This window comes from Pneumocystis jirovecii (genome assembly GCF_001477535.1).
Source record: "Pneumocystis jirovecii RU7 chromosome Unknown supercont1.3, whole genome shotgun sequence".
Lineage (NCBI taxonomy): Eukaryota > Fungi > Ascomycota > Pneumocystomycetes > Pneumocystales > Pneumocystaceae > Pneumocystis > Pneumocystis jirovecii.
In genome coordinates, this window is record NW_017264777.1 from 408,146 (window position 1) to 435,533 (window position 27,388).

The 27,388-nt window shown below is 26.1% G+C and overlaps 14 protein-coding genes across 14 annotated transcripts; 5 read left to right on the forward strand and 9 right to left on the reverse strand.

Moving 5' to 3' along the window:
* Positions 1 to 8: 8 nt before the first annotated feature.
* Positions 9 to 390, reverse strand: T551_00807 (uncharacterized protein; the record flags this gene model as incomplete). The annotated part of the gene is made up of 4 exons (XM_018373071.1): positions 9 to 87; positions 136 to 236; positions 279 to 355; positions 384 to 390. The coding sequence occupies 4 exons, from the start codon at positions 388 to 390 to the stop codon at positions 9 to 11; spliced, it is 264 nt and encodes an 87-aa protein (XP_018230817.1).
* A 165-nt stretch (positions 391 to 555) lies between these two features.
* On the forward strand, positions 556 to 1,680 carry T551_00808 (uncharacterized protein; the record flags this gene model as incomplete). The annotated part of the gene is made up of 6 exons (XM_018373072.1): positions 556 to 679; positions 728 to 792; positions 839 to 982; positions 1,031 to 1,176; positions 1,218 to 1,419; positions 1,459 to 1,680. The coding sequence occupies 6 exons, from the start codon at positions 556 to 558 to the stop codon at positions 1,678 to 1,680; spliced, it is 903 nt and encodes a 300-aa protein (XP_018230818.1).
* A 582-nt stretch (positions 1,681 to 2,262) lies between these two features.
* Positions 2,263 to 3,798, reverse strand: T551_00809 (uncharacterized protein; the record flags this gene model as incomplete). The annotated part of the gene is made up of 11 exons (XM_018373073.1): positions 2,263 to 2,287; positions 2,333 to 2,395; positions 2,438 to 2,492; positions 2,540 to 2,643; positions 2,684 to 2,861; positions 2,904 to 2,938; positions 2,985 to 3,118; positions 3,161 to 3,437; positions 3,483 to 3,553; positions 3,600 to 3,682; positions 3,723 to 3,798. The coding sequence occupies 11 exons, from the start codon at positions 3,796 to 3,798 to the stop codon at positions 2,263 to 2,265; spliced, it is 1,101 nt and encodes a 366-aa protein (XP_018230819.1).
* Positions 3,799 to 4,555: 757 nt separating this feature from the next.
* On the reverse strand, positions 4,556 to 5,048 carry T551_00810 (uncharacterized protein; the record flags this gene model as incomplete). The annotated part of the gene is made up of 3 exons (XM_018373074.1): positions 4,556 to 4,720; positions 4,769 to 4,941; positions 4,988 to 5,048. 3 exons carry the CDS (start codon positions 5,046 to 5,048, stop codon positions 4,556 to 4,558), a joined length of 399 nt encoding a protein of 132 aa, XP_018230820.1.
* Positions 5,049 to 5,255: 207 nt separating this feature from the next.
* On the forward strand, positions 5,256 to 6,980 carry T551_00811 (sterol 14-demethylase; the record flags this gene model as incomplete). The annotated part of the gene is made up of 6 exons (XM_018373075.1): positions 5,256 to 5,366; positions 5,411 to 5,488; positions 5,537 to 5,572; positions 5,614 to 6,356; positions 6,401 to 6,815; positions 6,856 to 6,980. 6 exons carry the CDS (start codon positions 5,256 to 5,258, stop codon positions 6,958 to 6,960), a joined length of 1,488 nt encoding a protein of 495 aa, XP_018230821.1. The 3' UTR covers positions 6,961 to 6,980.
* A 181-nt stretch (positions 6,981 to 7,161) lies between these two features.
* T551_00812 (uncharacterized protein) lies at positions 7,162 to 7,815 on the reverse strand (the record flags this gene model as incomplete). The annotated part of the gene is made up of 6 exons (XM_018373076.1): positions 7,162 to 7,206; positions 7,380 to 7,421; positions 7,524 to 7,549; positions 7,585 to 7,640; positions 7,688 to 7,708; positions 7,793 to 7,815. The coding sequence occupies 6 exons, from the start codon at positions 7,813 to 7,815 to the stop codon at positions 7,162 to 7,164; spliced, it is 213 nt and encodes a 70-aa protein (XP_018230822.1).
* Positions 7,816 to 7,841: 26 nt separating this feature from the next.
* Positions 7,842 to 10,046, forward strand: T551_00813 (uncharacterized protein; the record flags this gene model as incomplete). Its single annotated transcript, XM_018373077.1, has 14 exons — positions 7,842 to 7,850; positions 7,875 to 7,956; positions 8,002 to 8,032; positions 8,077 to 8,178; positions 8,218 to 8,244; positions 8,285 to 8,321; positions 8,370 to 8,411; positions 8,456 to 8,564; positions 8,611 to 8,720; positions 8,762 to 8,809; positions 8,854 to 9,039; positions 9,090 to 9,241; positions 9,283 to 9,811; positions 9,861 to 10,046. The coding sequence occupies 14 exons, from the start codon at positions 7,842 to 7,844 to the stop codon at positions 10,044 to 10,046; spliced, it is 1,650 nt and encodes a 549-aa protein (XP_018230823.1).
* A 553-nt stretch (positions 10,047 to 10,599) lies between these two features.
* On the reverse strand, positions 10,600 to 11,054 carry T551_00814 (telomerase inhibitor; the record flags this gene model as incomplete). The annotated part of the gene is made up of 2 exons (XM_018373078.1): positions 10,600 to 10,937; positions 10,985 to 11,054. 2 exons carry the CDS (start codon positions 11,052 to 11,054, stop codon positions 10,600 to 10,602), a joined length of 408 nt encoding a protein of 135 aa, XP_018230824.1.
* A 292-nt stretch (positions 11,055 to 11,346) lies between these two features.
* T551_00815 (uncharacterized protein) lies at positions 11,347 to 11,866 on the forward strand (the record flags this gene model as incomplete). Its single annotated transcript, XM_018373079.1, has 4 exons — positions 11,347 to 11,420; positions 11,468 to 11,505; positions 11,547 to 11,664; positions 11,713 to 11,866. 4 exons carry the CDS (start codon positions 11,347 to 11,349, stop codon positions 11,864 to 11,866), a joined length of 384 nt encoding a protein of 127 aa, XP_018230825.1.
* Positions 11,867 to 12,005: 139 nt separating this feature from the next.
* Positions 12,006 to 14,911, reverse strand: T551_00816 (uncharacterized protein; the record flags this gene model as incomplete). Its single annotated transcript, XM_018373080.1, has 9 exons — positions 12,006 to 12,061; positions 12,107 to 12,421; positions 12,467 to 13,206; positions 13,251 to 13,785; positions 13,828 to 14,044; positions 14,085 to 14,224; positions 14,268 to 14,505; positions 14,544 to 14,708; positions 14,753 to 14,911. 9 exons carry the CDS (start codon positions 14,909 to 14,911, stop codon positions 12,006 to 12,008), a joined length of 2,565 nt encoding a protein of 854 aa, XP_018230826.1.
* Positions 14,912 to 15,127: 216 nt separating this feature from the next.
* On the reverse strand, positions 15,128 to 17,675 carry T551_00817 (glutamine-fructose-6-phosphate transaminase (isomerizing); the record flags this gene model as incomplete). Its single annotated transcript, XM_018373081.1, has 11 exons — positions 17,608 to 17,675; positions 17,487 to 17,557; positions 17,199 to 17,430; positions 16,799 to 17,154; positions 16,282 to 16,772; positions 15,934 to 16,239; positions 15,612 to 15,891; positions 15,475 to 15,567; positions 15,328 to 15,437; positions 15,177 to 15,278; positions 15,128 to 15,136 (listed from the first exon to the last, which is right to left on the reverse strand). The coding sequence occupies exons 1-11, from the start codon at positions 17,610 to 17,612 to the stop codon at positions 15,128 to 15,130; spliced, it is 2,055 nt and encodes a 684-aa protein (XP_018230827.1). The 5' UTR covers positions 17,613 to 17,675.
* Positions 17,676 to 18,122: 447 nt separating this feature from the next.
* On the reverse strand, positions 18,123 to 22,091 carry T551_00818 (uncharacterized protein; the record flags this gene model as incomplete). The annotated part of the gene is made up of 20 exons (XM_018373082.1): positions 18,123 to 18,267; positions 18,309 to 18,549; positions 18,590 to 18,821; positions 18,865 to 18,919; positions 18,963 to 19,072; positions 19,118 to 19,171; positions 19,219 to 19,273; positions 19,321 to 19,511; positions 19,561 to 19,717; positions 19,759 to 19,852; positions 19,894 to 20,000; positions 20,042 to 20,118; positions 20,161 to 20,214; positions 20,262 to 20,508; positions 20,551 to 20,939; positions 21,022 to 21,170; positions 21,216 to 21,315; positions 21,362 to 21,495; positions 21,521 to 21,829; positions 21,884 to 22,091. The coding sequence occupies 20 exons, from the start codon at positions 22,089 to 22,091 to the stop codon at positions 18,123 to 18,125; spliced, it is 3,108 nt and encodes a 1,035-aa protein (XP_018230828.1).
* Positions 22,092 to 22,938: 847 nt separating this feature from the next.
* Positions 22,939 to 26,306, forward strand: T551_00819 (calcium-translocating P-type ATPase, SERCA-type; the record flags this gene model as incomplete). The annotated part of the gene is made up of 10 exons (XM_018373083.1): positions 22,939 to 23,056; positions 23,101 to 23,330; positions 23,384 to 23,656; positions 23,700 to 23,855; positions 23,897 to 24,862; positions 24,901 to 25,534; positions 25,581 to 25,792; positions 25,833 to 25,921; positions 25,971 to 26,195; positions 26,237 to 26,306. The coding sequence occupies 10 exons, from the start codon at positions 22,939 to 22,941 to the stop codon at positions 26,304 to 26,306; spliced, it is 2,973 nt and encodes a 990-aa protein (XP_018230829.1).
* A 138-nt stretch (positions 26,307 to 26,444) lies between these two features.
* T551_00820 (proteasome core particle subunit beta 3) lies at positions 26,445 to 27,285 on the reverse strand (the record flags this gene model as incomplete). Its single annotated transcript, XM_018373084.1, has 6 exons — positions 26,445 to 26,518; positions 26,564 to 26,633; positions 26,677 to 26,854; positions 26,898 to 27,005; positions 27,050 to 27,234; positions 27,283 to 27,285. The coding sequence occupies 6 exons, from the start codon at positions 27,283 to 27,285 to the stop codon at positions 26,445 to 26,447; spliced, it is 618 nt and encodes a 205-aa protein (XP_018230830.1).
* Positions 27,286 to 27,388: the final 103 nt, after the last annotated feature.

The window sequence follows — 27,388 nt, forward strand, 5'->3', positions numbered from 1 at the left end:
TAGAAAAATTACTTATTTTTAAGCCTTTTTCTTTCACCACCTCCAACTTTTTTCATTATAGGCAATTCACAAAGTTCTTCACCTTGTCTTTTTTAAAATATAAAATCAAAAAAACATACAAATAGAATAAACTACCTATATTTTTCCCTCCAGAGTAATATATATTTCCTTGTTTTTGTATTTATCCCATTAATCTTCATTTGCATACTTGTTTGAGTAAAAAGATCGCTCCATGACTAAGAACATCAATACAATAAAATTTATAACCACCATATTACTTTAAACTTAGATGCACATATATTAGCAGAATTTCTACCAATTTTTAATAAAAACGCATTTACCGAATCTACACTGCCTAAAAAGCGAATTAAAATCTACAAAACTTATCATATTTATATTCCTTTCTTCTCAGGCACATTAACATTAAAAAATGAAGAGTAGAATCTTTTTAACATTCCATAAATATAAAAATTGAAATTATATTTGTAAAAAAATTTACTAAATAAGAACTTTTTTGAACATTAATTTACGATTCAATTTTTAAATTATTTTAAAATGAATAACAATATAGAAGCTTTGAAAAAATTACGCACAATAAATACTTCATGCCCAGAAAGCGTTTTAAAATTATCAAAGCCTATAGTACTATCAAATAACTATAGTTTATTTGGAGATGAAAGTAAATTTAAGCTCATTGTAAATGGGTTACTTTTTTAACGAGATATAGTTTGGGAAATATATGAACAAACTTTTTTAGCAGCTTTAGAAATAGGAGATGATGAATTAGCAAACGTATTGCTATTAGAAACATTTTAAAATAAAGATATAATTAATATAGCAATGTCTCACAAAACTTTTAAAAAAATTTCCTACATCTATATCAGTCATCGTTCTTAAAGGATTGTATTTAGAAGCAATAGGAAATACATCAGAAGCACTTAAATATTACAGCGATATCCTTTCCATGAATGAATCAAATATTGTAAATCTATATTTCATTTATATTCCCAATTAATTATTTTTATAATAGCCTATTTCAAAACGTCGAATAGCTTTGCTTCGATCATTAGGAAGAACAGAAGAAGCTGTAAATGAGTTAGTGAAGTTTTTAGACATATGGTATTTAGATACAGAAGCATGGGCAGAACTAGCTGATATTTATTTTTCATTTCACTTGTAAACCCTAATTTAAATTAATAATCATTATTTAATTATAGTAGGTACAAAAAAGCTTCATTTTGTTATTCAGAATTATTGTTATTGCAACCATTTTCACATTTAATCCATGCTCGTTATGCATTAGTTTTATACATACAATCATTTACTGAACCCGATTTACTTCATATAGCTACAAAAGAATATCTTAGATCTATTGAACTTTATAATAACTTCTTGCAAGGATTTTGTGGATTAAAACAGGTAAAAACTCATTGTTTATATAATTTAATTTTATACTAGTGTTGTATATCTCTTTTAAAACAACCATCTTCTTTTTGGAATAATAATAAAAGAATAACTGTAGGGACAAATCTTTTAGAAGAAAAACCTCTTAAGTTAAAAAAAGTTAAGTCTTTAGATGATATGGCCTCGAAGATGCTAAAAAAATTTTTACATGAAGGGAAACCACCTATCAATGAGAAAAATCTACAGAAATTCATTAAAAGCCTTATTGAATCTTAAAGATATCAAAATCTAACATTTATATAAAATAAAATGAAACATATGCAAAATATCATATAACTTTTCTTTAAGCATGCGTTTATTAACTTTTTTAATTAAATTTAAAATTAATATAAATATATATAATATAAATATATATCAAGTTAACTACTATAAAATACTATAAAATAATATTTTCCATATACGTTAAATCAAATTTAAAATATATAAACAAAAAATATACTAGATCAGTAAATATATTTAAAAATATATTTTTTTTATTTCTAAATTTCTAATAATTAACATCATTTTGAATCTAGACAATATATTAAGTTACCAAACACAAGATCTAATTTCAAATAAAAAATGAAATCTAGAAAATATAATATTTTATATCATTCTGTTTTATAAAAAATATATCTTTAAACAGATAAGATATTTAATCCACAACATTCACTCAAATTTAATATAATTTACATAAATATAAAAATAAAGATTTATGAAAAATGAATATTTTATTTTTTTTCTAAAAACACAAATAACATTTCTTTAAAACTTAAAAAAATATACTTAAAAATCAAAGATATATATTCCAAATAACCTTCAAAGTCTCCAGATAATAAGTTTTCTAAAAAACTAAAAATTTTATCAAAAATAAAAAACAAAAACATACCCATCAATCCCTGAGCTACTTAAGATAGTTGAAGTTTCATTTTTCTGATAAATAAACAATTGTCTAAAATCTTTTTAGAAAGTACCATAAAACATATAAATATACGTAATAGTATTCTGATGTATTGTAGACAAAGACATATCCTCAGAATTCCCTTTCACTAAATTTAATTAACTTGAAAATTCAATTACTTTATAATATACATACGATCCATATCTCTAAATGAATTTTTTAAAGTATTAAATGTATAATTTTCTAAATCATCATCACGAATTTTAGGTTGTAAGCCGTCTATTTCTCTAACGAATTTCCTATATAATCAGCATAATCATAAATAAAAATTAAAAAAACCATCCATTGATATTTCCTCGAAAACATGCCAACTGAGAACTATAACCAGCAAAAATGATTTCAAATTCATTAATCCATACTAAAGTTACATAAGGCAACTGAGATAGATTTACTGTAAAAATAACAGGAGGATTTTCATTGCCACTAGGATAAACTATCGTAATAGATGATGAATGAGCTAAATTAAATAAGAAAAAAAAACAAAATGTATGTTAAAAACCAGTAAAAGCCAACGCATTTCCAGATGGAGAAAATCTAAGTAGAATATTAGAATATTTAAAATAAACAAAAAAATCATTACTTAGCTTCATAAACCCATCCCCCAGTAATACTCGAAAATTCGCCACATACAGTATTAAATGGAAGTCGAGTCCCCCAGACTGTTGGCTCAGGCTTTTGATCTATATCTTTAATATATGTAGAAAAAACCCGAGCCTAAAAATCAGATATAATTTAAATAATTGTAACTTTTTTAACCTTCATATCAACCGATCCAGAGGCAAGAAGAACATTTGCAGGATGCCAATCTACAGACAAAACTGTACTGCGAATAGGCTTTTTTATATGTTTACTAACCCACCAATCATTTTGCTCTTCAAAATAACACACAGATATAACTTTAGCACCACTAGCAACAGCAAACTTATCTTCATTTGGAGACCAACGGACACATGTAGCAGCGCGATTAATTCTCAAAAGTACAAGAGTCGGTTTCCAAGATCCATCTTGTGAAGGATTCCAAACATAAGCATTTCTTAAAAGGATTTCAAAAATTACGTTCCAAAGAATTCGTATATACCTGTCTTGAGAACATGTTACAATTTTATTTGTACGAGGAGCCCAATCTAAACTTGTTACCAATTTATCATGCTAATTTACATTAAAATCATTGTACAACAAAACTCAAATAACATACGCCTACAAGAGAATCCTTAAACTCGAATCCAGTATCTTTTGATTCATATATTTCGACGCAATTACTAGAACTCAATACTACCTCTACTCGATTAGCTACATTTTACTAATAATAATAAAATACGATTTTTCTGTTTATTAAAAGCATGAGCAGTAATTGGAGCTCCAAACTGCAACACAGTTGTTCCAATATTAACCATCTTTAATTCTTAATATATTCTTTTAAAATAAGACTAGAAATCTAATATCTACTGTCAATTATCGTTCCGAGATTAACTAACATTAAAAAATTAAAATATAGAATATATTCTAAAAAAAAAAGATATTTTGCAACATATGTCTGGTTTTGAAAAAAAGAATTAACAAAATGAAAATTAATTAGAAATAAGTCATACTTGGAGTACTTTTTCAATAAAATTGACAATAAAAATTAACACAAATTTATAAAAATATTATTATAAAAAAGAAAAACAATTTTTTTCAAAAATACAGAGCAAAATCTTACGAGTTAATGATATTAGTATTTTTGCTTTTTAAATTAAACAATTTAAGTTTTAATTTTCATATTAAATTTAAAAATTAAAATAATTACAGAAATTTTAGGATATCGTATTTAGAATGTCATACTATTTATCTGAATTCTCATCTTTTAATACTTCTCATTCCTTTTGTCTTATAATAAATCCACCAAATTTTAAAATATTATATAAATCAACATTTCAGAAGACAATATTATAAAAATAATATAAAAAACAAAAAGCATCATAATATGTTCATATTTTATAAATCTTTATTATTATTATACTATGCCATAAAAAAATAACACGTAAAAAGATATAAGTAAAAAACTAACATAAACATCCAATCGGATACAAAACTCATTTAAATCATTTTATTCCCAGTAAACTAAAAACAACAACGTATGTTACATAAACCAAAACAATATTAAAATAAAAATTAATTATTGATATCATCATCTTCTCTAAACCTCTTTACCCCTGCTATCATTCCTCCTCCTACTGCAGACATCCTTAACTCTTTATCCAATTCTGGAATAGGTATTTTAAAAGTCCCGTCAAGCTTTGCTATTGCATTTGACTTTCGCCTTGCATACTCAATTTTCTACGATAAAAATAAAAAAATAAAGTCATATAACTTATAAAAACATACCATTTCCTTTCCAAAAAAAACAAATCCTTGCAATGCTCTCATAGCCGCCGTGGCAGACGCAACATCTCGAAAAACAATATGAGCTTGACCTCTCATTTTCATAGTTTTTAACGCAATAATATCTAAAACAGGACCATAAAAACTAAACAAACAGTAGAGCGATTGCCTTAGATCTCCATAAAAGATTAATATCTAATAAAACACATTCTTTTAACAAACCTTCTTTTTTAATCTTATCATTTAAATTTTTACAATAAAGTGATACATTAGGAGTATCCATATTTTTAAAAGTCCTTTATGTCTATAAAAACACAGAAGAAAAAGCAAACTAACAAATATTTGAATTATTTCTAATATTTAACAATTAAAAATACATAAATATTTTTCATCGATCCTAATTCGAAAAATCACTAACTCAAATAATTTAACAAAATTAAAATTTTGCATTAAATTATTTTTTACAACATCATTTCTATATAAAATCAATATGGGAGTGTTTAAAAGTATTCTTAAAATACTAGGAATAGAAGATTCTCTACTTGGATTAATAATACTTGTCTTAACACTTTTTTTTGTTTCTCATATTTTTCCTCAATTAGTAAGAATCCACAACAAAAAATATCAAGAATATTAAAAAATTAGCACCAAAAGGATCCATCAAGACCTCCTGTGGTATTTCATTGGCTTCCCTTTATCGGATCTACTATACAATATGGACTGGTATGTAAAATATTCTAAATAGAAATTAAAAACTAAAGTTATGCACAGGACCCATATAAGTTTTTTCAAGAACAACAAAAAAAGGTTATGAAGCTTATGAGTACATAAGTTTCTAATTTTTGCAGCATGGAAATATCTTTACTTTCATTTTACTTGGAAGAAAGATGACAGTAGCATTAGGACCTAAAGGCAATGATTTAGTTTTCAATGGAAAACTATCAAGTTTATCAGCAGAAGAAGCGTATACTCATCTGACAACACCCGTTTTTGGTACAGATGTTATTTATGATGTTCCTAACCATATATTAATGGAACAAAAAAAATTCATAAAAATTGGCCTTACTACGGAGACATTTAGATCTTATGTTCCAATGATCATTGAAGAAGTAAAAACATATTTGGAAACTAGTCCACTTTTTGGAAAAAATAGGTTATATGGTATTTCATCTTTAATGAAAGCTATACCTGAAATAACAATTTTTACTGCTTCTCGCACTCTTCAAGGAAAAGAAGTACGCAGCAAGTTTGATGCATCATTTGCTGAACTTTATCATGATTTAGATAAAGGATTTACTCCAATTAATTTTTTAGCTCCATGGTTGCCACTTCCAAAAAATCGTTTACGTGATATTGCTCAAAAAAAAATGGCACAAATCTATATTAATATTATAAAAAAAAGAAGAACTGACAAAAATCCAGAAGAAGATATGATTTGGAATCTTATGAATCAACAATATAAAGATGGTCGTAAATTAACAGACAAAGAAATTGCACATTTAATGATTGGAATATTAATGGCAGGTCAACATACTAGCGCAGCAACAGGAGCATGGGCTTTATTGCATCTTGCAGAAAAACCAGAGTATATGTATTACCAAAGAATATTAATATAATAATTACTAATTAAATTAGCAAACTATTACTCGAAGAACAAAAAAGAGTTTTTGGAAACAACTTGGACAATTTAACATATGATCATTTCAAAGATTTAGAATTATTGACTTATGTAATAAGAGAAACCCTAAGATTACATCCTCCTCTTCATAGTATAATGAGAAAGGTCAAATCACCAATAACAGTAGAAAACTCGCCTTACGTTATCCCTAAAGACTACTATTTATTAGCAGCACCTGGTTTTAGTTCAATTGATGAAAAATACTTTAAAGACGCATTGAAATTTATACCTGAAAGATGGAAATACGAAAAAAATACAGAAGACTCTGATAAAATCGATTATGGTTATGGTCTAGTTACTAAAGGTGCATTTTCACCCTATTTACCCTTTGGTGCAGGGAGACATAGATGTATTGGAGAGCAATTTGCATACGTAAGCCTTAAATATTAATTATACTTTATTAATACCTTAGATGCAACTTGGAACTATTATTACAACATTTGTCCATGAGTTAGACTGGACTCTACCAAAAAACCAAACAGCTTTTCCAGGGCCTGATTATACTGTAAATCCATAAAAATATTTTTCAATAATTTCTAAAAATATTTAGAGTATGGTGGTATTACCTGAAAAACCTTCTAACATTGAATGGAAATGGAGACAAAAAAATTAATATAGCATCTAAATAATATCTACAATATATTACTAACAACATTTTTAAATAATTTTTTCATTTTTTTTTAATTTTATGAAAATCATTCATTAAAAATATTTCTATTTAAAATTCATTTATTGACATTAATGTTGAAATTAACAAAATTTCCTATATAAATCATTATTTTTATAAGAATTTAATATAAATATTCTATTTAAATTATTCAAATATACAGCATAAGCAAAATCTGAATAGATCAATTAGATTTAAAATAAATATAAATTTTTATATAATTCAAGTTTTAAATACAATTTATCATAAAATCTATCAATATTTGATACCAGTAAATTATTATATTTCAAAACTTTCAAATTATTTTTGCCCTTTAAAAAATATAATTTATTATTTTTTGATAAATAATTTTTTTTAACTTATGTATCCTTATTTAAAAACAAGATTATACAGTAAATAATATATCTAATAACATATCCTTCTTTACTTAAAAAGCACACTAAACTATTTCTAGCCATTTTCATATCAATAAACCTTTATCAAACCGATAAACCAAAACATCGAGGGTTAAAAATAACGGACCCCCATCCCTGATACAATAAAAGTTCAAAATTAAAACAAATTAATATTCATATACAGCAATTCATCATAAAACATACTAAAAAAATAAGTTTTTAAAAAGAAAAATAAACATTTATTTAGAATCTTATTCATAATATAAATATATATTAATTTTTCTAACAAAAAAATAATACATTCACTCATAAATATTAAAATGGGATAAACTTATTATGCCTTTTGTAAAAATGACTAACTTTCTATAGAATGACATTCATAAAAACGTTTCCCAAAGCTGTATTCAACATGTAGATCCAGAAGAAATATATCTACGGCAAGAAAAAATTGGTATCTAAATATAAAAAAAAAGAAGCCTTTTTCTAAAAATAACAGGTTCAGGAAGTTTCGGTTCAGTATATAAAGGGTAAAGATAAATAATATCTATATTATATCGTTTATTTGCTTTAGTTTTAATAAAAAAACCCGTCGACCTGTAGCAATCAAGATTATAGACTTAGAAAGCACAGAAGATGAAGTAGAAGATGTTATGTTAGAAATAAATATTTTAAGGTAACTTTATAGTATTCTATGAGACAATAACATTTCTAGTCAATTAAATTCTCAATTTATTACAAGGTTTTTCTAATAGAAAAAAAATATTTATTAAAATTATTAGATATTATGGATCCTATTTAAAAGATACCAAACTTTGGGTTAATACAAACAGTTTCTTTAATTAAATTTTCTAACAATAAGTATAGATTATAATGGAATATTGTTCCGGAGGATCTTGTTCTGATTTAGTAATATTATTAAATAATAATATCAATTTAGTAATATTACGTAGATGAAACCAAGACCAATAGAGGAAGAATACATAGCAATTATAATGAGAGAAATACTACGTGGACTAGAATATCTTCATAACGAAGGAAAACTTCATAGAGATATTAAAGGTAGCTTTTTAAGTTTTGCATTTACACATTAAATTAAGATTTTAAGCGGCAAATATTCTTTTGAATTCTACAGGTGATGTCAAACTAGCAGATTTCGGTGTATCAGGACAGCTTACTGCTACTATGAATAGGAAAAATACATTCGTGGGAACTCCTGTAAGATAAAAAAATTAAAATTTTAGCCCTAAAAAGTCTAGTTTTGGATGGCACCTGAAGTAATAAAACAATCAGGATATGACTTTAAAGTAATTATTAATTTTAAAGATATTTTATAACTTATTTAAATTAGGCAGATATATGGTCTTTAGGAATTACGGCTATAGAATTGGCAAAAGGGGAACCACCATATGCAGAATTACACCCAATGAAAGTATTGTTTTTAATACCTAAAAATGATCCTCCACTATTAGATGGTCCATTTTCATCAGCTTTTAAAGACTTTGTACGTCTATGTTTACAAAAAAATACAAATAATGTAATTCATATATAAAATATTTTATTTTTATATAAAAACAGATCTTATAGCGTCCAAGTGCGAAAGAACTTCTAAAACATCGTTTTATACGAATGGCTAAAAAGACATCTTACTTAACAGAACTTATAGAAAGGCATGAGCGATGGATATCACAAGAAAGATACCGAAAATATGACGATGGCTCTGGTGCAGAAGATGAAGAGTATTTATTCTTTTTCAGAAATGTATTTCTAAAAATTATAGATTATCATCCGATTCATTTGATACTTATTGGGAGTTCGAGACACTTAAATATGAAACAAAACGAGAAAATGGACTACAATATATACAAAAACCCTTAGATAATTTCTACAATAAAAAAGATACAAAAAAAATTCAAAAACAAACGGATTATCATATACCACAACAAAGTCCAAGAAACAACTTTGTACCAGCAGAAGAAAATTCAGCTTATGATTCAAGCACAATTCGAGAAATATACTCTAGAAAAGAAAATATACCTCCAAATGAATTTATGAAAGAACCATTTTTGCCAATTCAGTCAGCATTAAGATCTACAGAAGTTCTAAATAATTTAAGACCAAATACATGTACTATAGACTCTAACACTCAATTAGATGGTTTATATAATAATAACCATAATTCTCATAATTCTCAACAGCTTAGTGATTTTACATCACAAAACCATACAAATATAACAAATTCTTTACATAATAATTCTCCAGAGAAACAAACAGAATGGAAATCAGCAATTTCACGTGCATTTAAAAAAGTATATTATATTTTTTTTTTTGAAAATAAAATTATTCTAAATTTTATAGTTGGAAAAGTGTTATTTTATATCAACCGAAACACATATTTATCTTCAAAAGCTTAAGAAAATACTCCAAGAAATAGATGAAAATTGTCCTAACCTACTCAATATTTTAATGAATGAAATTTTTATTAATGGAAACATGAAAGAGTATTCAGAAAATTTAGAGAATTTACAATTACTTCAGCTTTAAAAAATATTAAGATGCTAAAAACTGTTTCACTTATATTGAAAAAAATATCTATGCTAATTTCCTCTTAATTATACCAATCAGCTTTATATAATATTCATTTTTAATAAAAACTTCAAGTCCTATACAAAACTATAAAAATAATATCGAATTTTTAAAAACAATTTCCTTAAAGCTATTGAAAAGGATTTCTTTTTTTATTCTGAATACTCTTTAAAATACATTTCATTAAAAACAACCCATTTATAAAATTTTAGAAAAATACATGAATAGCATCATACTATTATTTTAAATACATTTAAAAATAAAAATATACTAAATATAAAAAACTGGATAAGCTCAAATTTAAATTAAATCAAATAAAACCGAATTAAATCTATATACAATATAATTATTCTTTCGCATTTTAATTTTTTTTTATTTTCTTTTATTAAATATCCTTAATACTAAATTACCTATCTCTTATTTTTCTTTATAAACTTTTTTCATATTTTCTAATTCGTAATTTGTTTTAGATATATTTGCAAAAAATAAAATAATTTTTTCAATCTTTCTTTTAGTCATTCTTTTTTAAATGTTTATTGAAATCTGTTTTGTAAAATTCACCTCGAACAAATTTTTTTGAAAGACTACCACTAAGGGAATCTACATAAGATTTTTTGAAAATAGAGTTGTATTTAGAGTTCTCGTACTGAGAATTTAAGTTATTTAAACGCGCAAATATATCATTTAAATCATTCAAGTGAGTTAAGGACAAAGAAACATCTGGAATAAATCGTTTTCCTCCACAAAAAGCAGAAACATTTTCAGTTTTTCCATGATTATTCTTTCCGAGACCTAATCCAGGTGCCCATCCATAAGATGAAAGAAACTTAAATCCAAATCTATTTGTATCTAAAAAAAACTTAAAAAAATAGAAATTTAAAAAATCAAATATTAACCTTTCACCCAGTTAATATTTCTAGGATCTTTTCCTATTCTTTGCTTATTTTTTACAGTAGCTAAACCCATTTTGAATTTTAACAACGTCGATCGTGCTAACAAAAATCAAACCTTATTTATCTACACTCAAATCTTTTGACTAAATCATATGTCTTATAAAGCATTTATTCAAATCTAGAAATATCAATTTTATATATCTATTTCTTTTATAACTCTTACAAAATCTATTTGTTTTGTAGCACAAATTTAGATATATTTAATAACGTAAAGCTCTTTTATTTATCAAACCAAAAGAAAGATTTTTAATTTGCTAAGAATTTATATTTTAGTAAAATACTTTTAGTTTGCATTTTAGCTTTAAATGAGTACAAAAAACAGCTTTCAGAAAGAAGAAATACTATCTTCACCCTCTTCTAAAAATTCCAATAATGATGAGTAATTGCAAAAAAAAAATAAATTACAGGATACTGATTCATTTATAGTTTTTTTTCCTTTGAAGCAATAATTACAAAATTTAAAAGTAATAAGACATTTCATAACATTTCAAACTAACATTTTCAGATAAATCTCATGAAAGAAGAAAAAAAAAACATAATGAAATTCAATCATTGTATCTAAAGAATATAAATTCGATCGAAAAACAATTAAAATCAATTATAGAAAAAAATAAAGCCAAAATGTAAAATAGACTTTAACATTTAAACAATTATAAAACTAAAAAAAACAGAGCTAAACAAAATTCTCAAAAAATAGACCAGCTAAAACACCTCCTTAAACGCAAAAAAGAAAACGAACAAATGCTTATAAAAGAAGTAGAAGCAATAGAAGTATTGATAACATGTTATTTTAGAAAACTAATAATATTAGATAATTTTCAATAATATAAAAACAAATCTATTAACGAACTTTAAAAAGCCTGCATTCCCGTATAATTAATTTCTATATATAAACAAAATACAACTATAATATAAATAATATATCCAAAATTGCTTATAATTATCTAGATAGATATTAAATACATTATTCAGAATCAGCATACAAATATCCTTTTAACTCCTTTAACAACCCATTTGATACTCTCATATCCTAAATACAATTAAAAAATCATTTTTTTAATTTACCATTTTTTTCTTTATCTTTTCTTTTATTGTATTTTTTCCTATTTTCGCAAATTCTTGAATTATTTAAACTTTTTTTAGTCTTTTCTATCTTATTTAAAAGCTCTATACTCCTTTCCTCTTCATTCATACTAAATTTTTGCAAAGCAGTACTGTCTACTTGGAGAATGCTTTTTGAAAATTTATTAGATAACAAATAACCAGGGTTATCGTTTTCGCTATCTGATATTATCATATTCTCAGGCACCTCATCAGAAATAATATCCACGGACTTAAAAACAATATCTTCATGAATATTTTTCTGTTTAACTTTTCTTCCTAAATTTTATTAATCAATAATAATTTACTAACAAAGAATACTACTCGTTTGAAGAATATTAGGTATTTCTAATCTAACAATAGGAATATTAATTTCACTTTTGTCTTCTAGGGAAATAGATGGACAAGATGATATATCTCCAGATATATAAAATGGATCGTCACGAAATTTCTCACTTTTTTTAACTTGTAGCAAATATTCACTAGAAGAAAAATTATTTGAAAAACTCTCTATATTTTTTTGAACTAATGACTCATCATCAACAAATATAGAATCATAATCAAAACGTAAACTTGGTGGCGAATATATCCAATCATCTAAATTTATATCTTCTAATAATGGAATCTTTTTTTGTACTTTCAATGCAACTGGATTAAGATTATCAGAAAACATTCGAAATAAAACTTCAGTAAAAAAAGACATTAAATAAGAAGCATTAGAAAAATTATTTAGAGACCCATTAGTATCATCGAAACTTGAATCAAAATTAGAAAATTCAACAACAGACTGTGTAATCCTAAAAACTTCTCTAAACTCTATTGCACGCTGTGAAACATCTAAATCATTAGATGTACAAAATTTATCTAAAAAAAAAAAAATTTTTTGAATCCACACCAAAGACTCAATCTTTTTTTCCATATCCCAATATGTAATCTGCTTAAGCATCCAATTTATAAAGACTTTCGGTATGGCCTGAATGTAAAATTTTTTAATATTTGAAGGAAAATTCAAAACTTTAGGCTGAAGCATATTTTCAAGAACTTCATAATAAGAATCCAAAAGACTAAGAATACTTTAAATACAAAAAATAATCTAAACTGCAATTACCTTGAATATTCACCTACTATCCAAGCAACAAAAGACAAAACACCAATATTACTCTCTGGATCATAAATGCTATCAATTAAATCCACATCACAAAGAAGCCTAGAAAAAAGGCTTACAGCATATGGCCTTGACGACACAACCCTTACACTTACATTTCGCATTTCGACACCCAATATTTCATACACATTTACTTTTGAAATCTTCACCAATTTAGCTAATACTGATATATACCACTCAAAATCTGAAATATTAACATAAGAGTCTTTCGATGAAACTAACAAAATCTTCTCTACTACACAACTACGGTAATATTTAGGCAATGAATCAAGTGGTAATAATAATTGAGTCATTAAATATTTTACAATTTCCGAAAGGTTCTCCTTATTAACTAAACACTCTATTAAGTTCAGGGACTGTAATCGTATATCTATATCATCATCATCAAGATGTTCCAAAATAATATCCTCAAACTCTAGTACTAATGTAGGATAATTAACCATAACTTTAGATAAAATTGATAAACCGATATATTTCACTTTATATTTTAGTAAAATAAAATAATAATAATAAAAATTACAATTATAATCAGTATTTTGAAAAAATGTTCTTAACTTAGAAACAAATGAATTAGTCAACATGTCAGAATCGGAATCATTTTTTAAAAAATTTCCAAATATTATAATATTCATACATTCATACCTAAGAGACACTGCTGACGTATTTTGGATAAGAGTCGTCAAAAAAGGAAGAAGTTTCTTAATTAGTCTTGGTTCTAAAGGTATCATAGATGAAAACTAAAATTAGTTAGAAAATGTTAATATATTAATCATATACTATTTTAATTAATTTCATAAGTATCCAATTATTAGAAGTTGTTTTTAACAATTTATAAAGAATAGGAGCCAACTGTAAATAATTTTTAGGATTCTTCATAGAAAGCTCGCATATAACATTAACAGTAGCAGACACAACCGCTATTTCAAATATTAAAGTTTCCAAAAACTAAAAGAAGCCTACATTCATCTGTGTCCTCTAATTTTTCACAAATTTTTGGAAATGTACTCCTTAGTGCATCTGGATACTGTAAAAATATCCTGTACATCACTAAAACAACCCTCTTTCTAATATATGGATTTGAATGATTCATCATAGAACATAAATCATACAATAAATCACGGGAAAGCTCTGGAGTAGTAATTTCTGACAAAGCATTAATAGCAACCCCAATATCAATATAATTAGAAGACATAAGATCCTAAATACTTAAATAAAATTAAATATATATTATTATACCACTTTTTTAATAAGATTAGTACATAGCATCAAAACATCAGTATCTTTCCGAAATGAAAGACATGACGCCATATAACCAATTCTTTTTTGAAAAAAAATACTAGAAGACATAACTTCTATAATATTAAACGATGTCCATGACATATCATAACCAAACATAGTCAACTAAAAAGATCAATTAAACGTATAAAAAAAAAATATTTAATTACATATGCCAACTTCAAAATTGCCATTGTTTTTATATTAAGATCCAGAGATTTTACTTCATATTTACATTCGAGAATAGCTTTTTGAATATATTTTTTTTCTTGATTCTTATTTGCTCTAAGGCCTCGAATAAAATCCTTGAGACTTTTCTCAAATACCATATTCTTAAGCAATCGCCATTACTATATACAACCTACAATTAATCTTTTTATTAAAATCATTTTAAAATTTAATAAAATCTTAAAATATAAAAAAATCTTAAAATATAAAAAATAAAAAAGAAAAAAAATAAATATTTATATACAACTAATAAAAAATAAATCCACAAATAGACAAAATAAAGAAAAAACTCAAAATTTATTCATAAAAATAGGAATTCATTCAACCTAAAATAAATAATAATAATAATAATAATAAAGAACATACAGTAATTGATTTTGCAAGATTTCTAGGATGATCAACATCATACCCCCGAAATATAGCAAGCCAATAAGACATTAATTGAAGTGGAATGATATTTAATATACCCTACAAAAATTACAAATATATTTATAATTAACATAATATATTATTATACCTGCAAACAGTCAACAGTTTCTGGAACACGAATAATTCGATTATCCATATCTATAAGTGATGTATCTGACTTATTAAGAATAACAATAGGTTTTCCTTTACGAGATAACACTAAAACATTAAAACAATAATAACTAATAATTTTTACCTTGATATAAAGCACTTTGAACTTTGGAATAAAACTTATCTTTAGTCATAAGCATAATAATTGGAAAATTTTCATCAACTAAAGCTAATACACCTAACAGCTATAAAAAATTAAAAAAAGTATTATCTTATAGATACCATGTTTTAATTCAGCGGATTGAACACCTTCTGAATGTATATAAGATATCTCTTTTATTTTCAATGCGCCTTCTAAAGCCGTTGCATGCTGATAACCTCGACCAACTAACAATAAAGAAGAATGTGCAAGAAGAGTTTCTTGGCTTAATTTCTTTATCTGAAGATCCATTGAAAGTACTTCTCGAATCTGATCGCTAAGATGAGATAAAGCATCTATAATTTCAAAACGACGCATTCTTTTTGAAAGGGAATCTTGGGAAAAATATAAAGCAATTAAAACCTTAAACCGTTTAGACATGTTAATACAAGAATACAATCAAACCATAACAACAATTTGAGAAGTATATGCCTTTGTAGAACCAACACCAATTTCAGCACCGCAATTAATATGAACACCACAATGTGTTTCTCTTGAAATAGATGAACCAACAACATTAACAATACCAAGAGTTAAAGCTCCATGTTCTAAACAATATCGAAGGGCTAAAAGAGAATCTACAGTTTCACCAGATTGAGAAACAAAAACACAAATATCATCACGGAATACAGAGCACTGTCGATCAAGAAAATCTGAAGCTATTTCTACAGTTACAGGAATTTCTGTTAACTCTTCCATTAAAGCACGGGTCTATAAATTTTAGAAGCATTTTTTTATAACAAAAAATAATACAGCTATACAAGAATGATATGATGTACCGCAGGCAATAAAAATCATTCGTCTACATTTTTTTAATATTGATAAATACTCCTTCAATCCTCCAAGAGTAACCGTTTTTTTCTTAAAATCTATACGACCACGCATAGTATTTACAATCGATTCAGGCTGCTCAAATATTTCTTTCTGCATATAATGATCGAAATTCCCCTTCATAACATTTGCTAGTTCCATTTCTAAAGTCTGAATAGACCTAACAAAGGGCTCGCCATCTTCTCGGCGAAGACGATGTATGCGAAGTTTTCCATTACTAATGTGAGCAATATCATCATCTTTTAAATAAAGGACACGATTAGTATGCTCAACAAGCGATGATGGATCAGATGAAATAAAAAATTCAGCAGAAGGGAAAAACTCTGCATCATTTATATACCGTTTAATTTGATTATATTTAAAATCAATACTAAAAATATCAGTAGATAGAAAAATTAAAGAATATTCATTAACTCTTCATTTATAACATCAAATGAACTTTCTTGAATCTCTGAAAACTCAACGTCTACATATTCTGTATTAATATTTTTTTCCATTTTAACACCAATTAAAAGAGAAGACCCTTTTCGTGTAGCAATAATTTCATTCGGAAAATGAATACTCTTGATAAGAAATGCAAACGCACCCTCAAGCTCACTAACCACCATTTTTGCCAAAGTAACGAAATCTATATTCTTATTTGTATCATAAACATATTTAGCCAATTTAACTGCACATTCAGTATCAGTATCCGTCTCAAAAACATATCCTTTCTTCTCCAAAACCAGTCTAAGTTCTCTAAAATTTGTTATAATTCCATTATGAACAGCCATAAACTCATATTTTTCATCTGATCTATATAAAATTAGTATTATAATTCTAGAGCAGAGATAAATAACCTATGAGGGTGACAGTTTAAACGAGAAGGCTGCCCATGAGTTGCCCATCGAGTATGAGATATACCACAATGAGACGAAAATACTTTAGAAATATCATATACTCCTTCTTGAACAAGTTTACGAAGTTCAGAAACTTTACCAACTTCTTTAAAAATAAGAACCTCATTCTTATTGTCACCATCAACAACAAGACCTGCAGAATCATAACCGCGATATTCCAACTTTAAAAGGCCTATAGATAACAGTTTATCAATTTTACATAACCTAAAACAATTTTAAAACCATTACCCTCTAATAAAACATTAAGAATATATGATCGTTCGCGCTTCACACCATGATTTACATATCCAAAAATTCCACTAAAATATGCTCTTAAAAATTTTAATAAATATAACAATTTATTATTTACCACATTTTGACAATTATAAAATTATTATTAGTTCAGATTTAATTTTTTTTTCTAAAAAACAAAAAATACTATTTTTCACAAAATAGTATTACCCAATACTTTATCAATTAATAGTATTACCCAATACTTTATCAATTTATACTAATACTTAAATTTTTAAATAAAACATACGTAATTTACCGTAAATTAAAAATTAACGTATCAATTAAAAAATATAAATATTTTATTAAAAAACCAAAAATTTAGATCAAACTTTTATATTGTATAAATCTATAAATCTAAAAAAAACAGGAAGCATGGTTATAAAATCTATAAAAAATAATATAAATCAAATATACAAATTTTTAAAAAAACTGATAAAAATTATATATTTGTCATAAGATATTAACACTTCCAGTTAAAAGGAATATATTTATTTGATGTTAAGAGGGAATTGCTATCTTAAGATTAACAAAAAGAGATTCTTTATTTAAAAGTTTCAAGCTCATTGTGTATACGTCGTAATAATAATAATTTCATTTAATCTTTTTTTTTTTAAAATATATATCTGAAGATTTAGAAGAAATTTCAGACAAATTTTCATCTGAATGAACAAACATTTTTGATAGTTTCTCCGAAAGTTCAACATCAAAAGCCTGACCTAATGATGATGATTTATCCCTATCATTATTAAACATAAAAAACAATAAAAAGAACGATACATTAATAACATAGGTGAAACTCTAGGTCTTGGAGGAAGCCGAGGCTTTTCAATAACATGTGATCCTAAATTTGATTCCATAGATAAAAACCTTTTATCTTTGTCTGATTTCGCAATATTATGAAAAAAACCTAAAGAGCTCTTAACACTAGAAACGGATTCAGTCGATGGACTTTTAATAGCAGCTTTTAAAAACATATTTTCCAAACATTTCTTTTTTTTATCTGTACTTAAAAACATGACTTATAATATTAATTTCAATAAAAAAGAAGAAAAACATACATTTCTTTTTATCACTTTTCAAATGATACGTATCTTCTGAATCAATCATATCACGTACAATATCATTATTATTAGATTGTTCAATCCTTAATTTCCTAAAATTATATATTTCTTTTCTAAGTTTTTCTTTAAATTCTTCATCTATAATCGTAATAGAAGCTTCAAAATGAGCATATACAGGTTTATGATCAGAAAAAGTTAATGGAGAAGAATTATAAGACAATTGACGTAGCTTAATAAAGTTATCAACGAATAAAACATACATATTTTTTTACATTAGAACCTTTATAAAGTATACGGTCAGTCCATGAAGGTGTTCTTTGTTTTTCTCTAATTTTATAAACAATATTATAAAACTATAAAAATATCTTACGAAGTATTATAATTATTTGTCCCATTATCAAATTTATAAGTCGGAGGAAAAATTATTTGTGATTCAGAATAATACGGAAAAACTGATCCAGAAATCATTTGCAAATTAAGCTATTCTATATAAAAAAATATTTTTATTATTATAAAATAACATACCTGATCGTTTTTATAAAGCTTTTCAAAATCATTAACTTTTATATGCTCTTTAACCTTTGACCGAAATTTTAAATTAAAACAAAACATAAAAATACACTTACTTCTTCAGCATTCATATTAATTCTATAATTAAAATCACCAAGCCAAATAATGATACTGAAAATAATATTAAATTATAAAAAAAGACAAAAAAATAAACTTACTCATGATCCATAATCACTCGACCACGCTGAAAAGTTAATCCATTTGCAATAGTAAAATAGTCACGGTTTCTTTCATCACAATTAAATCGACCAGCAGCAAAATGCGCAGTTACAAAGCAGATTTGAGTACTCCCATAATCCATACGAATTGCAACAGCTCCTTTATTACCTGAAATGCCCTTTAAACCAGTCTATATGAACATAATTAATTTTTTTCTAATAATAATACAAAAAAGTAACCTTTTTAACTGCACCCTCAACATTTTTAATAAAAGGTACAGAAGCCTCTTTTACAAATATCATCAATACTGAACCAACAAGTTGCCCTGAACGTAAAAGAATATATTCATTCTTATCTCTATTAAGGACTTCATATAAATCAGATTCCCATACTTTTCTAAAAATAATAAACATAAGTAGAAACATAAAAAAACACACCTATTATATGAATCTACAGAAATCATTTGTTGCGGAGTTAGCTCTATAATTTCCTGGAATCCTATCACAACCAAATCTGATTTATATTTTCTTCCTAAAAATTCAATAACCTCAAATAAATATTACAAACATTACCATTAGGAAAAAGCCATAAAGAAAGGTCATCAGTTTTCTTTTTTCCATTTAAGTTAAATGTACTAACAAAAATAGATATATTTTTCATAGTTGAAAATTCATTAATTCTAAATAATCAACAATATCAATAGAATATCACTATATATACCTTCTTTGTAATTCCGTCGCCACAAATTCATTAATCGGATCATAAATCCGGACAGGTTTTTGATTCACTAACCTTCCCTATTACTTTTCAATAACATGTTTATTTAAATAGATTATTACCAAAAGTAAATCTATATTCAATTGACGTCCTTTATCTTGAAAATTATTAATATACTGTTACTCTTGAGAAAATAAATTATTAACAAAGTTCTTAAATATACCATTCTACCAACAGACTTTGTTGCATCTTCTAAAACTCCAACGATACTCATCTTTCCCCTTCTTGTAAAACCACTTTTTAATGCACCGGTTCCTGTATATATTTTTGAAAGAGCATCCCCATTATCAGCCCAAACAATTGAATGCTCTGACCAAGGAAAAATCTCTTGACGAACATCCAAATATTTCAAAAATAACATAATAGAAGCTTTCGAAAAAAGTGCTTGAACCAGATTTGTGCGATCGAGACTATTAAATATTACTTTAAGTAAATAGTTTCAAATATTTTACCAATCAAGACAATTGGTCCTAAAAATTCCTCCCTGCTGCAGTATAACATTTTTTTTTTTCATATCTTCAAGATAATATGAAAAATTTTTAATATTGCCATCTACATAGTAAAAAATCTTAGAAGCTTGATCATATCCTCCGCACTTTACTTCAGCATGAAAATCAAACTCACTAGAACATATTGAATGAAACAAATTCCCTTTGAGAGAATCAATATGTTGTCGATAAGAATTAAGTAAAAGTTTTTCCCCTCCATTTTGACATAATAGATTAACTATATGAACATAACCATACTTATTAATAAGAGACTCAAAATGCTTTTCAAAAGAAGAATGAGTTGCTTCAAATGATCTAGTTATTTCAACTTTCTGTCCAAAAACTTGAATACCCTAAATATATTAATGAAAATATAAAAAATATTTCTATTAAACTTCTTGTTCCCAAAAAACTGTAGAAATAATTAACAAAAACAATATTATTAAAACTAAAAATACCTGGAACACTTCCACGTATTTGACAAAAACTAAAACAAAGATCATTTAGTATTAATAATGTTTCTGTTTCAACAAAATTAGCAACGTTGCCATTATCATCAACCCCTCTAGAGTTAAAACGAGTCCCTAGCCAATATAAACATTTTCTCATAATACGCATATAAATATCACCTGCTTTTTTACAACTTAATCTAGATATTAAGATCAAAGTAGATGATACAGACCCAATTTTGCATAAAACAGTGCCTACAAACCCTCGTATAACAGAAACCTATTTCTTTTTAATAATCAAATAACTCTAAATAAACTAAACATACTAAAAATCCTCCTTTATCAAGAGTAAATTTTTCAGATTCTACTAAACGAGACCTAAAAATAAGTAACTCTGAAATCATATAGCTATTCCATAAAAACTGATCATCAAATTTATCGATATTAAAATCGGATTCAGCTCTTAAAAAGTCAAAAATATAAACAATAAAAAAATATATACCTGTCTTGAATTCTCCTTGTAAGATCAAAATTTGATGAAAAATAAAATGAGCCATTTAATAAAAGTTTACGAATACTATCACAAGGATGCTCAAAATCATTTTGTTTAGAAAAACTATCAAACAATTCACTAATATTAAATTCAATGCTATTTTCATCAAAATTACGAGAAAAGTTATCATATAAAGAAGAATTTAAACACAAAAACTCAACATCATGAATCCTATTAACAGTTTCCATTGAACGAACAGCAGCAACCTGAGAATAACCAGTAATAAGACATATAAAAATATCTTTTATGTATATTAGTTATAGATTTTAAAATCCAATATACTAAGATATCCTACTATTCTCTATATTTATCAATCCCATGCATCCATAAACAGCCCTAAATGCGACCAAAGAATATTCAGAACAGTCTACATCATCCCATTTACAAAATTTTACAATACACGTCAGTGACTCTATTGATTTTCCACAACTTTCAAAAATCAATACATCTGGACCAACTTTTAAAGCAACAGATCTCGGAAAACTCTTCAGGAAACATTTCATTGATTCTTTTCTTTCAGTATAAACTATTTTTTAAATTTAATAAACCAAAATTCAAAAAAAGAGATAATCCTGCTAAATTATTTCCTTAAAAAACACAAAAAAACAATACTGCGAAAAATATTTCTCTAAAGCGCAAAAAACTCCTTAACTCATTTAAAAAGACTTTCTCAATATAAATATTTCAAATACTAATGCATATAATTTGTTGTGTCATTTAAAACTTCGATAAGTCCGATAAGAATTTTATAAAATTTTTTATACTTAACAAAAATAGAATTATATATAAAAAATTCTTTAAAAAACTTCTTGTCCTAGAATCATACATTGTTTAAAATAAAAATAAAAATAAGAAGAAAAACAATTAATTTAAAGACTAAAAGTTTAAACAATATTTTAACGACATACAGTTTATGTATTAATACCATTAAATAATATTACGAACATTCTATGAAACACAAATAGCTATATTTTATATTCTTTTTTAATAGTTTGTTTTTTCTATTAACTCTATATTAAATATCTCAAAGAAACACTAATATTGATATATTTTAATGAAAGAAAACATGTATATTTATATACAGATCATCTAAACATTTCTTTTAAAGAAATTAACTATTTAATAATTATTCATCCGACATTTTTTCATTTCTATATTTTATCTTCAAAAAAAACGTAAAAATTCACAAAACGAAACATATAAGTCTATTATTTCTATCATAAAAGGTATATTCATATTTAATAGGAAATATAGCTCATGAAATTCAAATTGTATTAAATCAATTAATATTTGCAAAAAAAAATATTTCAAAAAATAAAATAAAATCAATTCAAATAATCAAAATTAATCATGGAGTATGCGTATAATTTTAAAGTGGAAGATGTTTTGATGCATTTTGGAGTTAATGAATCTCAAGGACTGTCCTCAAAAGAAGTTTTTCTTGCACGTCAAAAATATGGAAAAAATGGTTTAATAATTATTTTAAAAACAATAACTAAAATATTTCTATAGAATTAGAAAGAAGTCCTAACAAACAATTGTGGACCTTAATTTTAGAGCAATTCAAAGACAAGCTTGTAATTATCTTACTTATATCTGCATTCATATCTTTTATTTTGGCACTTTTAGGGGACGATAAAAATCATACAGACTTTATAGATCCATTAGTTATTCTTACTATTCTTGTTTTAAATGCAATTGTTGGTATCTCTCAAGAAACAAATGCAGAAAAAGCAATTACTGTATCATCTATTACTTTAATTTTATATATTATAATTTAACTATATTATTCTAGGCTTTACAAGAATATTCACCACATGAAGCAAAAGTCATTCGAAATGGAAAATCATATCGTATTCATGCAAAAGACCTTGTCCCAGGGGATATTATAGATATTTCTGTTGGGGATAGGATTCCCGCTGATTGTCGTTTACTCAGAATTAAAAGCAACCATTTTCGTGTTGAACAATCTATTCTTACAGGCGAATCTGAAAGCGTAGAAAAATATACAGATGAAATTCTTGTCTATAACCCTACTAAACAAGATCAAACCAATATGCTTTTTGGCGTATAATTATCTTTTAAAATTTATTAATTTTAATTTTTTAAAGGGAACAACAGTAACTACAGGCCATGGACGTGCTATTGTTGTCCTGACAGGGCATTCAACAGCAATCGGTAGTATCCATCAAAGTATAACCTCTCAAATATCTGAATTAACTCCACTAAAATATAAATTGAATAAATTTGGGGATATGCTTGCTAAGGTATATAATATTTCATTTTATTTTTAATACATAATTTATAGATGATTTCTATAATTTGTGTTTTAATTTGGATTATTAATATTAAAAATTTTAATGATCCTTTGCATCAGGGATTTTTAAAAGGTGCTATTTATTATTTTAAAATTTCAGTAGCATTAGCAGTTGCTGCGGTTCCAGAAGGGTTGTCTGTTGTTATTACTATTTGCCTTGCTATAGGAACTCGAAAAATGGCAGAAAAAAATGCTATAGTCCGTAATCTTTCAAGTGTTGAGACATTAGGAAGTACAAGTGTTATTTGCTCAGACAAAACAGGAACCCTGACTACAAATATGATGTGTGTATGTAAGATTGTCATTTTAGAACAGGATGAATCACTTTTAGAGTTTAATATTGAAGGAGTTAATTTTAATCCGTTTGGAAACGTTTATTTAAATGATGGAAGCATTATAAAATCACCAGCATCTATTTATAAAGGTATTAAATATCTTGCAGAAATATGTTCAGTCTGTAATGACGCAAAAATAATATTTGATTCGAATTTAAACACTTATACTAGAATTGGAGAACCAACAGAAGCAGCTTTAAAAAGTTTAGTTGAAAAATTAGGAACTGATAGTCAAAATTTAAAACATAAGCATAATTTGCCTTATAATGATAATGCTAATTCATGTAATGTCTACTACAATAATTTATTACCGCGTCTTAAAACTTTTGAATTTTCAAGAGATCGTAAAAGCATGTCTGTTGTTGTAGGAAGTATAGAATCATATCGTCTTCTTGTTAAAGGCGCACCTGAAGCAATATTAGAGCGTTGCAACTATACTATAATTGGAAAATCTGGGCAAAAAATATTATTAACAACAAAAATTTTATCTAAAATTAACAAAAAGATAATAGAATATGGTTTAAAAGGATTAAGAATTATGGCATTTGCTCATGTAAATTCAAAAGATCTTAAAATATCGCCATTCCAAGCAAATCCAACAGATAATTACATAGAATATGAAGTATTTTTTCCTTTTACTACCAATCTAACAAAATCTAGCAAAACATGACATTCATTGGATTAGTTGCAATGCTGGACCCCCCAAGACCTAAAGTAGCAGATTCAATAGCAAAATGTCAAGCAGCTGGCATACGAGTTATATGTATAACAGGTGATAATAAAAAAACAGCAGAAACTGTTTGTAAACAAATTGGAATTTTTAAAAAAGATGAAAATTTAGATGGAAAAAGTTATACTGGTCAAGAATTTAACAATTTTCCTCTAAATAAACAATTAGAAGTTATTAAACATGCTAAGCTTTTTTCACGTACTGAACCAAATCATAAAGTACAGTTAGTAAAATTACTTCAACAAACTGGGGAAACTGTAGCTATGACAGGTGATGGTGTAAATGATGCACCTGCACTAAAAAAAGCGGATATTGGTATTGCTATGGGCTCTGGAACAGATGTTGCTAAACTTACTGCTGATATGATTTTAACAGATGATAATTTCTCAACCATTGAACAAGCTATTGAAGAAGGAAGAGCAATTTACAATAATACACAACAGTTTATTCGATATCTGATCTCATCAAATATTGGAGAAGTTATGTCAGTTTTTCTAACAGTTTTACTGGGTATTCCAGAAGTACTTAAACCAGTACAATTACTCTGGGTCAACTTGGTTACAGGTATTACTAAAACATAAAAATACCAAATATTTCTAATAAAAAATAGACGGGTTACCTGCTACTGCACTCTCATTTAATCCTATATCTCACAATATAATGAAAATGCCTCCTAAAGATAAAAACGAACTCATAGTGAACATGTGGTTGTTTATTAGATACTGTATAATTGGTATATATATTGGGATTGCAACAATATTTGGTTATGCTTGGTGGTTTATATATTATTCTAAAGGACCAAAAATTGCTTTTCATCAATTGGTAAAAAATGTTTTTATAATATTTATTTTTAACTTTTAAGTCACATTTTCATCACTGTTCCGACGTCAACCCTTGTGACTGGTTCAATAATTACACATCATATAAGGCTTCCACAATGTCTCTATCAATGTAAAATATATTTAAAATCCAAAAAAAAAAACTACTAAATTATTTACAGACTTGTTGTTATTGAAATGATGAATGCAGCAAATGCTTTGTCACAAACGGAAAGCTTATTATCTCTTCCCCTATGGACTAACATGAAACTTATATATGCTATACTCTTATCTTTATTTTTACATTTCATTATTCTTTACGTACCATATTTGCAAAAAATATTCTCAATAGTACCTTTAAATTGGACAGAATGGCAAACAGTAATTTTTATTAGTTTACCTATAATGTAATACAAATCTAAATTAAAATTCAAAACTAATATTCTAGATTTATTGACGAATTCCTCAAGTTCTCAGAAAGATTATATATACAGCATTCCTCAAGTAAAAAGGCTTAAAACATGCATAGTTTTAGAATAAAATTCAAGTTAACTACAATAAAGTTGTTATTCGAAAATCAATATATTTAACATAATTTATATAAAAACAACTAGTTTATTAAAAATGTATTATTCTAGTATACATATAAAAAATAATTAATCTTGCCTACCCTTCAAATAACTCTTTATTACTTTATCTTTGGTTATAACATAGACAACACATCCCATGCCTAAAACAAATTCAGTATTAGTAAAAATGCCCTATAAATACAAACCTGATAAAGCATCACGATCTTGAGCATTCAATAATGCCTGAGAAATAGTTTCAAACAAATCATCTGGTTCCTTTAACTATATTAAAATTTTCACAAAACGCAAGTGTTTTTACCAAACCGGGTTCCCAGAGACATTCACATATACCATATAATTGCTCTGAAGCCGTACCAGATATAACAAAATCCTTTGCTATATCAAGACACCCAATATTATCAAGTCCACATATAAACGGCCTTCCTGTTTTGCTATCGAGACCTGCAAGAATAGGCATAACAAAATAAGTCGCAAATCTTGTATGTTAGCTGAAAAACATATCACAAACAGTAATAACACCTTTTTTTATATAACACAGTCGAAAGCAAATTAGCTAATGTTTTCGGCTCAATAACACGTTCTTCTTGTAATTTATATAAATTTACATTATATCGTATCAATCTAGATCTATAATGCTGATAAATATGTATTCGTTTCGCAAGTAATCTTACAATGTAACTATATCTGTTGCCAAACCCGATAAACCCATATAAATTTTTTCAGTAACTGGAATAATTTTGCTAAAATCATTTGTAACCATTAAACCCCCCTTTCCTAAACGCAAATCTGACGCAATTGCAACACAATCTTTTCCCAACATAGCAACACATGTTCCACCATTATATTCTAAAATATCCTATATTTTTAAAATTTAGATATTTGTTTTTCAGAAAAAAATATATACCATTTTAGAACAAAAATAAGTTTTTTAATTTCCTTAAAAGTTAATTCAGAAACTTTTTTATCTTATTTTAAAATTCAATCAATTTTTTTATTTGTCGTCGATATCT